Raw genomic sequence first — 11,171 nt, forward strand, 5'->3', positions numbered from 1 at the left:
CAGCAGATTTACGGCCTGAAGGAAACATCAGTTTCTTAGTTCAAACATACCTTTGTAAATGGTGCAAATTATATATAATCTATCAATTAATAAGACTAAGTTTGATACTTGCATGTCTCGCCTGTTTGAAAGAGAGTCCTGATGCACTTTGGGGCTCCAGTAGGTTGGCTGAAGTTAGGTGATGAGAAAGAACCGTTTCGAGTCAGAGGATCTTGATGAATGGAAAGTCAAGGCTGAAGGCCTGGCACAGACTTAAGGGTTGCAGAAGGGTTTCTAGCTCACATCCTCATTTTCTTTCCATCCTTATCCACGGGATCTAACAGAACAGCAGACTGCCTGAGCAACGTATGTGTTGGGGCCCACCGGGCACACCCGCACCAGCTCAGGCTCTCCACACGGACACAGAAGGCTTAGCAGAAGAAGAAGAACTGGGCAGAACTGTGCGTGAGCCTTTTAAAGTCTGAGACTATTCACGCCTCTCAGGATGGCCTTGTCCAATGAAAAAGGCTGAAATTTCAGGCGGGAGGCTGGAAACACTGGGGAGTTTTAAAACCCTTTGTCTGAAAGCATGGTAACTTGCATATGTAACTGGATCAGAAGTTGATATACAAACTAGTAAAGATTCTTAGAACACTAATATGTTGCATAGGTATCAGCATATAATATACCCTCTCAATTAGATCATCTGAAGACGAATTCATAGATACTAAACATGGCAAGATTAGACATAGGCAAGATTACATGAATGAGTGGTTCCATCATAAGCATGCATAAAACAAATTCAACAGACAATATACAAGAACAGCAATAATATAAATAATGACCTGAAGGATATGTGTGTTCATTCAAGAGAGGTTTTCTTATGAACTTATTAGAGAAGAGTCCCTTTGTATGGGCATCATGTGTCTGTTTTAGAGAGACTTGAGTTAAGAGTTGCTTTGCCCACATTCCTTTGAGCCATAAAACTAGTGTTATCAGATAGTTTGTCTTTGGTTGCCATGGAAACAGAGGCCTTTTTTTTTTGAGGTGTTAGTTGCATTTCGGGGGAAGGGTCCATGGACCCTTTGGTTAGATGAGGGGACGTTAGATATTATTTGTTAAATATAACAAATAGTTGTGTGTCTGATAGGTCCATATGCCACAATGTTGATCAAACATGACAGTACAGACATCTGTAATGTTACAAAATATTTCTATTTCAAATACAGTAAGTACTGTTCTTTAAATTTTCTATTTATCAAAGAATCCTGATTTCTGAAGGGTCATGTAACAACAAAGACTGGAATAATGGCTGCTGAAAATGCAGCTTTGTCATCACAGGAACAAATTCATATTTTAAAATATATGAAAATACATTTACATTTAGTCATTTAGCAGACGCTTTTATCCAAATCGACTACAAATGAGGACAATGGAAGCAATCAAAATCAACAAAAGTGCAATGATATACAAGTGCTATAACAAGTATCAGTTAGCTTAACGCAGTTCACATAGAAAGGGCTTTTTAAATAATATAACAAATAAAAAGAAAACAGATAGAATAGAAAAAGAATAGAGCAAGCTAGTGTTAGAGGTCTTTTTTGCTTTTGTTAATTGTATAATAAATGAAAAGAAAACAGATATACGGAATACAAAAAGGTTAGAAAAGCTAGTTAGTTTTTTTTTTTTTTTTTTTTTTTAAGAAAACAAGCAGTAAATGAATAGAGTGCAAGTCTAAAAGGTACAAGTATTTTTTATTTTTTTTAATAACAGAGTTAGAAAAGAGAGTGCTAGAGTTAGAGGGTGTTTTTAGCCGATTCTTGAAGATGGCAAAGGAGCCTTTGGGATTGAGTTGGGCAGGTCATTCCATCAGGAGGGAACATTTGATTTAAAAGTCCATGAAAGTGATTCTGTGCTTCTTTTGGATGGCACAATCGAGCGACATTCACTTGCAGAACACAGGCTTCTAGAGGGCATATAAGTCTGAAGTAATGAATTTAGGTAAAGGGGTGCAGAGCCTGTGGTGGTTTTGTAGGCAAACATTAATGCCTTGAATTTTATGCGAGCAGCTATTGGTAGCCAGTGCAAAAATAGAAAACAGTTATTTTAAGTAGTAATCATATTTAACAATATTCTTATTTTTACTGTATTTTTATCAAATAAATGCAGCCTTAAAGTAAATATTGTAAATATACTGTATTTTGAATTTATGTTGATTTGTCAGAAGAAAAACAATTTCTAAACTCATTCTCACACACTGTGAGATAAACTTGCTGTTTCTGTTCCAGCGGCTCTGGGCTGAGACAGTATCCACTCGGTGAAGTCCAGCTCACTGTCCGACACAGCTCACAAAGGAATAAACTTATTGTAGTGGTTCATGCCTGCAGGTGAGACTGCCACATACACATTAACCCTCATCTTTCTATGTTTTATAGTACCATTTCCAATCATTTTGTTTGCTAATTTTAGCCTATTTTTTACTTTTACTTTAAACACATTCAGTATATTAGTGATTTATTTTTTTGGGTAAATGATCAGTGGTTGACTCTGAACATCAACAACAGTGTGTGCAAATAATGAGGGACACGTGTTTGCATTTGTATGTTTGAATTTGTATAAATGTGATGCAAGAAGTACTCGTAAAAATACTTCTCTTGCTTTTGTGTGAATATGTTTCCTTGTGTCTTAATCACAGAAACCTCATAGCACTGACTAAAGATGGTTCAGACCCATACATCCGTCTGTACCTGTTACCAGACAAGAGCCGGAGTGGCCGCAGAAAAACCAGCACACTCAAGAAGACGCTCAATCCTATCTACGACCAGTCGTAAGAAACACACTAAACACACAGAACATTTCAAATTATGTTCTTTATAATAATTGGTTCAGAAAACCTTATATAATTGGTACAAATGAAAAAGTTTTCTTACAAGTTTTATTTTTTTTACTTGATTTAAAAATTGTAAGACTAATTAAGGAAAGAGTGTACTCAAGTGCAAATGGATTGTTATGATTTCTGACACTTAATTGCAATTAAATGAAAATGTGTTGTAGTTTAAATTCATATTAAATGCATTTAGCTGAACTTTTGAATGTCTTAAGTACATCTTTATATGCAAATTTATAATTACTTCATTAAATTTAAACTATATTTGCTTGATAACGTAATATCGAATAACACACTACAGTTAAAATAAAAAATCAAGTACTCCACATGTGCTTTGGTATGTTAGTCAGCATAATACATAGATTAAATGTATTTATTTAAAACACAACAATAGATTATTAAAACATTATTAAACATTTCATTAAAAGAATCTTGCTAGTACAGGCAAGGCTTTTAAGTTTTGAAGTACACTGCACATTTAGTACAATTACGCACACTTCTTTTTCACAATGCATCTTACTCATCTTCCATTTAATGTACAGTATTGTGTAAGGTGGTAAATAGCAAGGTGATTATAAGGCCAGTTGAGGAGGAAAAATGAGGAACTACAGCACACTCTGTTTATTAACCATCAGAGGATATATAAAGTCTGTAATATGTTAGTGTTTTTTTTTTTTTAGAACTTTTGCTAATTGTCTTTGCATACTAATACACATTTTACTGATCGTATTCACGTCAAACCGAATGTGGTTACAGACATAGTGACGTCTTTAACTCATTTAAATTGCATTCAAATGAGAAGAGGATCCACCAGATCCAATTCGTGTCTGCTGTTTATCTTGCTGTATGCATTTGCATGACATTCCCTTCATATTTAATCCACAGCGGAGCTTCTTACTGAACAGAGCTAGCTAACTGTTTTATCCTCCAAACCAAGTCAACCAAGACTTTATAATATACTGTATGATGCAACTGCTGATGTTTCTGAGAAATTTTCTTTTTGTGTAATTGCATTACTGAAGGTTTCTTGTTATATGTTGTATGATTATTCTGGTGATGTTTTTCATGTAGCATAGTAAACCAGTAACTGCAGTAACAGTTACTACGGTGTCTTGTTGTGTTGCTTTTGTCAGCGTCGAGTTCAATGTGTCTGTAGTGGAACTGCACAGGAGAACTTTGGATGTCGCTGTCAAGAATGGAGGAGGACTGTTGTCCAAACACAAAGTACTACTGGGCAAGGTAAAAAAAAAAAAACTGATGGATTCACAGTCCTACTTTTTCTCATTCAGTTGATGACTGGGTTTTTATGGAGGCTTACAGCTGTCTTTGTCACAGGCACTTGTGGACTTGGCAAGTGAAGACATTTCTAAAGGATGGACTCGATGGTGTGAATCTCATTTATTCGTACAGTCACTCTTGTAAATGTACTCTTTCTTGATTACAAAAGCTTCCTTTATCTCTCAGGTATCATCTAACTGAGGATGGCTCGAAGAAGATCATTCAGATGTAGTGGTCCATGCTAGAAAGCAGGAAGAAATGGAACAGCAAGATAACTGCGACATGTCACGGCACGCACAGGATAATGTAGAGACCTTAGTAGCAGAAGAGCAGCGCTGGATTAACTAAACCAGGCTACTTCTACTGGGATTTACATTGGCCTACAAAGTGTCTCTCTCTCATTCTCACCAAAGCTAAAATTGCTACCTTAAGCATCAATGTACAGCTTACTTTCACTTTCTCAAAGGATTCAATCTGATAGTCTTTTTTATTTTGTCTGCTTGTTTGTTTTATCCTTTTATTCATCTTATTGGTGTTTGGACGTATAACTTCACTTTTTATCAGATAAAAATGGTTGCCCATGAAGTTAAGGAACAACAGTAGACAAAAAGATCATTAGATTTATTATTAAATGTGCCTTTATTTATTGTATTTAAGTTATTTTGATAATATTATTAACCTTTTTGATTTCTTTTTAATACTATGTTTTATAAGCAATCAAAATCACATCAGAAAAAAAAATGTTATGTTGCTGGTAAGTCAGTCACGTTATTATAGCATTGTTGTTTGTTTGAGGCAGTATAAAAGACACGGGGTTGCAAGTGCAAAAGAAAGGCTACACATACGTATATATGTATGTATGTGTAAACATTTCCTTATCTTTAATTTTATGCTGCTTTCTCTATCACATATAGTTATGGAAAATCCAAGCTATGTTCAGCTCTTCATAAATGATCCATTGATAATTTATTTTTTAAAGTATTTTACTGTATCCTGTTGAACACAAAATGAACAGCCTGTAAAGAAATGTTTGATATGCATTTTGTCTGCAAGAGTTTTATGAGGAATAGCAAAATGTTTTTAGTATGTGACATTTGTAAGATAATAATAGCTTGGTTACAAAGTGTTTTGGATTGTTTAAAGACTGTGAAATGGCTGTTGATATGATTTCCAGCCTTATTCTTGTCTATGCATTATGCATGCTATCATTAAAATATGAAATTCAACATGAACTGCAATGAGCTTGTAACTTGAATCCATTTTAGAGTTAAAGGGCCTGAATGCATTTTATTATCTTGATTGTTTAATCAGTTGTTTTAATTTTGTGTCAATTCGTACTTTTGTTTTTGAGGTTGGGTCATTCTTGGGATTCAGTGCCTTTTTGACATCATAACACTCAAAAAATGACACTCTTTTTTTAAAATTCTTGTGTAATCATGATAAGGAGCTGTAAAACGTGAAAAATAATTTTGGCATATAAATACATGGTATATACAACTTTAGGTATATAAATTCAAGAAATTATAAGTCAAATTAAATGAGAAGGAGGTCCAAAAACGTCCACCCTGTTAGGGACAAATGAACAACAATTTTAAATATTTATGAATATTTAAATTTTTACATTTAAAATGTAAAAAAGTTTAAAATACACCACTTCTTCAACTTAAACATCAACTGCTGTCACTATCACTGTGTACACAATATGTGTACTGAGACAGCACATGCTGGTGAAAACGTTGTAAAAGTATCAAGAACTCAGACCAAATTTACAAAACAAATGGAAATGTTTTTTTTTTTTTTTTTTTTTTTTTTAGAAATACAATTTGTTTAAATAAATAATATACACTTAAATACTATTAAATGTTAGTGGTTGTGTTATGTGTTTTATTTAAGCGTAATCAAACCCTTAACAAACAATGAAATAAATAATTTATTTAATGAATTGATGTATGTAATTATTTAATTAATTAATTGTTTTCATTAGAGCTGTCTATAAAAAACCAGCAGGCAAGAGTTGTGTTATCATTCAGGAGAAGGAGGTGGATTTAATTCTATCGTAAGCTCATTTTGTTATTTTTAAGGTATGATGTGATTTGTAGGTTGAAAGTACTGGATGTTTTTACACATTTTTAAACTATATAGCCATCTGTGTTAAAGGGAAGTTATCTTTTGTTTAACCCACAACATCTGGCCCAGAATTGTTTATTTTTTATTGTAGAATTTCGTGGGATTTCATGTCACGTGATTAACTGGGCAACCAGAAGTGGTTCATGGGTTCACTTTGAGATCAACACCCCCTAGTGGTGAACCATCGGAGTTTCGAAACAGTCTGACGTAACGAATAATCGTTTGCTAAAATCACGTGACCTGGCCGGTTTGATACGCGCTCCGAAACGCGCCCATCACTAGATGAAGCAACCTAGTAAAATATCATGCTTAATATAGAGACTTATATTTTCTAATAACTGTAAAATCCATTGTTTCCTTTGCTTGGTATTCCAAAAACAGAAAGAACAGATTAAACTTGTTTTAATTAATATTTTTTATAGCATAAAATTAGTAAGCATGTAATAACATGTATCATCTGTCATTTATATCTCAGAGACAATATTTTTATTTATTTTTTTACCATCTTGTTTTAATTTGTATTTTTTGTAGTTTATATCTCAGAGATTTGGGACTTGGGGGACACGGACGCTGCTGAATGTACTGTATTGAATTGTTAATTGACGGTTTTGTTTGCTTTGTACAGTTAAACAACACGTTACAATGGTGAAAGCTTGTTGTGTAATTAACTGCCATACTCGCACTCACGACCCGGCATGGAAAAAAAGAATTTCAAACGGAGTGCGATTTTTCAGCTTTCCCTTCCCCGCCTGGAAACAGCACCTTGATCTCAGGTCTCTGAGTTAACAAAGCCGGCGTCGCATGGCTTGGTTAGCGGCAGTAAGAAGGAAAACCATCACCTTCAACAATATTTCCCGAAACACGCTTGTTTGTTCACGCCATTTTCACAAAGGTAAGTTATAAAAAAAAACACGTTTAACTTTTGTTGTTGTATTTTTATTTTTTTACCACTAGCAATGGAGTTGTTGTTACAACCGCAAACTTTATTAACTTAACTTTATTATTGTCAGGGTGTCACTTTGGTTCTGGTTTATTCTTGGTTATGTGACAGAGCCCTGACACTGGTGTATATTGTTTTTGTGTGAACGTGCGTGCGCTCTCCTCTGTGTGGTTAAATTTTCATTTCCTCACCATACGCTCTTGTCTCGTTTTCGTTGGTTGTGTTCTCGTGTCTGCTGTTTTATTTGTTTTGCTTTGCTTTGCTTTATTATTCAATAAAGCCCTTTGCTTTCTGTTTGAGTCCTTCCCTCATCTTTACCCACAATCTTGATAATCGCTGGTAACTGGCTGAATAACTACATAACCAATAAAATAATTGTATCTTTTATTTTTTAGGCAAACCAGCCTATGAAATGCTGGAGTGTGATCCTGACTGGGTGCCATCGTTGCATCTCGGGCACAAAGAAGTTAAAGCAACGCACTCTGGGCGGTTTAACCGGAGTATAAGGAGACTGCAAGCTGTCACAGGGGATAATGCTGCACCTGCACCACTACATGTAGCTGGCCAGATGGATGAAACTGCAACAGCAAATGATGCCTCACAAATGGACGACACAGGCTCAAATAACAACGTTGCAGAACAGCAGGAATGCCATCTTTGTAGCTGCAGGCGTGGTGAAATTAACCGTTTGTTGGAGGAGAACAGGAGACTGAAGGAAGAGCTCGCCCAAAAGAGAATGGATGAGGATTCTTTTAAAGATGATGATGCTAAGGTGAAGTACTACACTGGGCTTCCATGTCTTGCGCTTCTGATGGGTGTGCTGACACAGCTTCTTCCCTGCCTGCCACAGACTGGCCGAAAACTCTCACCTTTTCAAATGCTCCTTTCAACACTTATGCGCCTCAGGCTGAATCTCCCAATTCAGCACATTGCATACCTCTTCTCTGTGGATCGAAAGACTGTGTCCACCACATTCAGAGATACCATAGGTACAATGTTTAGACATCTCAAACCCTTGGTGCACTGGCCGGAGAGACACTGCTTACACGCCACCATGCCACATCAGTTTGTAGAGGCTTTTGGCAATCGAGTAGCAGTTATTGTGGACTGCTTTGAAATTCGCATTGAAAGAGCATCAAATCTCAAAGCTAGAGCACATACATTTTCCCACTACAAACACCATCACACCCTAAAGTACCTCATTGGCATTACACCACGAGGGTCTATCTCTTTCATTTCCCAAGGTTGGGGAGGTCGTGTCAGTGACAAACATGTGACTGAGAATAGTGGCCTTCTTAATAAACTATTACCTGGAGACTTGGTGTTGGCAGATCGTGGATTTGACATCAGAGACAGTGTTGGACTCGTGTGTGCAGAAGTGAAAATACCTACATTCACAAGAGGACGCAGCCAGTTGGATGCAAAAGATGTGGAGGAAACACGCCGGATAGCTCACCTCAGGGTCCATGTGGAGAGGGTGATTGGATGTGTACGCACAAAGTACACCATACTGAATGGAATTGTACCAGTCAGCATGGTACTCCCATGTCAAGGTGAAGACATGACGTTCCTGGACAAGATAGTGACTGTATGCTGTGCCCTGACTAATATGTGCCCCAGCGTTGTCATGAAACCATAAACTATGGCTGTCAAATTATTTGACCACAATTAATCACATCCAAAAAAAATCAAAGTTTGTGTTTATCAATGTTTGTGTACTGTGTATATCTAAGTGTGTATATATATAAATACACATGCATGCGTGTATAAATAAGAAATATTAATGTGTATATACTGTATACACACACATGTAAATATGTAAACACGCATATCCTGCATTATTAGTGTTATGCATATTGCATACCACCTGTTACAATAATAAACAGTGAAATTGATTAATTTTGTATCGCTTTATTTGTGCATCATAACACACTGACGTAAATGTGTACAGTTTATAGCGAGGTTATTCAAATCTTACCCTCGAGGGCCAGTGCACTGCAGAGTTTAGCTCCAACCCTGATCAAACACACCTGAGCATGCTAATCAGTGTCTTCAGGATCGTTAGAAAATCACAGGTAGGTGAGAGGGTTGGAGCTAAACTCTGCAGTGCACTGGCCCTCGAGGGTAAGATTTGAATAACCCTGGTTTACAGTAACGCATATAAAACAGGTAAAGGGGGCAGTGTAAAACAAAAGATAATTAGGTAAACAAGTATCAAGACCACATGTAAGGCAATCAGTAAAAAATTAAATAGAAAAAACAATTATTTAATTTATACATTAAGTGCACTTGTAGTGCTAATACAAAAGGAGTAACGTGTAACAACAGTCTAACCTTCAAGTATCAAGAAAAGATAATGCAATAAGTTGAAGTTAAATGGAAAAAACAATTAAATTTAGAGGTTCAGTGCAAGTGTAGTGCAAATACAACAGGTGTAAAATGTAAGTATAACCTTTAAGTATAAAGAACATTGATAGTAAAAAGTTAAATAGAAAAACAATTAAAGTTAGAAGTTCAGTGTAACTGTTGTGCAAATACAACAGGTGTAACATGTAATAGTATAATCTTTAATTATCAAGAACATAATGCAATAAGTGGAAAAAAGGTAAATAGACAATTATTAAAACTAATTAATTCAAGACAACTATAAGTACAAAAACACACTCCAACGTGTCAGTGTGTACAGGAGGTACAAAGCCATGACTCAGTTTCTGAAGGTGCCTGACTGAGTCCCACACAGCTGAGGTGGAACCACTGGACTACACAATTCTCATTGTCACAAGCCACCATGTCATCTAGATCTTCAGGCCCTTTGCAAATGCACCAGAGTCTTTGCACGTTCTCACATGTATGTGTTCTTGTTCTTTTTGTGCGAGATGGCTGTAACTCTGTTGAAACAGGTGTCTTTGTGGAGGCTTGTTGAGTATAGTAACAAGAAACAAGCTCAGGTAGAGAAACTTTGTGGAAGAACTCCTGTGCCCTCTTTAGAAGTGTTGTCCAGTAGTCTGCATCTGGTAAGACCCGAACCACAACACAGTCTTTCTCTGTCCACACAACAAAGTCACAAAACTGTGATCCAGTAACGAAGATCTGTGTTTGTACTTGGCTGTAGTACATGTGTGTCTGTTTCAAGTGTAACTTCCCATCAGTTACCTGGAGACAGAAAGTGCTGTCATCTGCACAAGCCTGCAGGATGGAGTTGTTGCGGTGCTTAAATGTGCATTGATTTCCAGACAGCCTTTCCCACAACATGTGCAGTGAATGAGGACCATCAGGTGATGCCCCAACCTCAGGAAATAATGGATTTATGATAAATCCACATTGCTCCACTTTTAGGTTTTGTGTGGTGAGGTGCTGCCATTGTGACATAGACCTGCCTTGCTGTTCCTTCATTGTCTATCCCCCCATCTGATGGCAGCTGATGTTGCTGTTTTTTTTGGGATAACACACTATTGACACAGTTGATGTGGCTGGTTTCTCAACACTAGTGGACATAACGGCATGCATATTGGAAGCTGTTATTCTTCCTGCTCTTGATGTGTACCAGACAGATGATCGATGTTGCAGTCTCGTCTGAGCTTCAATTGCAGCTGCCTGTGTCTCTGTTACTGCTACCAGGTGTGTGAGGGTGTTGCAATGCTGGAACAGGACGGGTAGATCGCATCCATCCTTTCCTGGGTCACGAAGATGCTGTAGGGACTTTGGCAATACATGTGGCTTAACTGGGTCGATATAATGATGGTAATACTCCTCCATCCCAGAAAGACAAACGGCCTTGCTGTGAGTGTGCAAAAGTCTGAAGCAGGGGTGACAGGTCTGAAAGTGTGGGCTCATGTGCACAATGACTCGTGGAGCCTAAATTAGTACGTATCCCTGACATTCCCCTCTCTCCACTGATGCACTTGTCAAGTGCCACTCTCTTAGCTCACCAGTGGTGAAGTCGATCTTGTGGCCCACTTC

General features: G+C 36.9%; 2 protein-coding genes across 2 annotated transcripts in view; both read left to right on the forward strand.

The window, feature by feature from the left end:
• Positions 1-5,376, forward strand: part of esyt2b (extended synaptotagmin-like protein 2b) — a 31,256-nt gene extending 25,880 nt beyond the window's left edge. Inside the window, exons 19-23 of the mRNA XM_042726833.1 lie at positions 2,268-2,366; positions 2,675-2,806; positions 4,000-4,105; positions 4,202-4,251; positions 4,331-5,376. Of these exons, the coding sequence (XP_042582767.1) occupies positions 2,268-2,366; positions 2,675-2,806; positions 4,000-4,105; positions 4,202-4,251; positions 4,331-4,376 (433 nt within the window). The 3' untranslated portion in view covers positions 4,377-5,376. The remainder of the gene's footprint in view (positions 1-2,267; positions 2,367-2,674; positions 2,807-3,999; positions 4,106-4,201; positions 4,252-4,330) is intronic.
• A 1,693-nt stretch (positions 5,377-7,069) lies between these two features.
• Positions 7,070-9,106, forward strand: LOC122137985. The gene is made up of 2 exons (XM_042728034.1): positions 7,070-7,163; positions 7,607-9,106. Exons 1-2 carry the CDS (start codon positions 7,073-7,075, stop codon positions 8,848-8,850), a joined length of 1,335 nt encoding a protein of 444 aa, XP_042583968.1. The 5' UTR covers positions 7,070-7,072; the 3' UTR covers positions 8,851-9,106.
• Positions 9,107-11,171: the final 2,065 nt, after the last annotated feature.

Source organism: Cyprinus carpio, chromosome B7 (genome assembly GCF_018340385.1).
Source record: "Cyprinus carpio isolate SPL01 chromosome B7, ASM1834038v1, whole genome shotgun sequence".
Taxonomy (NCBI): Eukaryota; Metazoa; Chordata; class Actinopteri; order Cypriniformes; family Cyprinidae; genus Cyprinus; species Cyprinus carpio.

Bases quoted from the DNA above. Each gene is read 5' to 3' on its own strand.
- LOC122137985 (XM_042728034.1), top strand. From the start codon at position 7,073: ATGGCTTGGTTAGCGGCAGTAAGAAGGAAAACCATCACCTTCAACAAT. The intron at 7,164-7,606 runs GTAAGTTATAAA...TTTATTTTTTAG, and splicing joins TTCACGCCATTTTCACAAAG to GCAAACCAGCCTATGAAATG.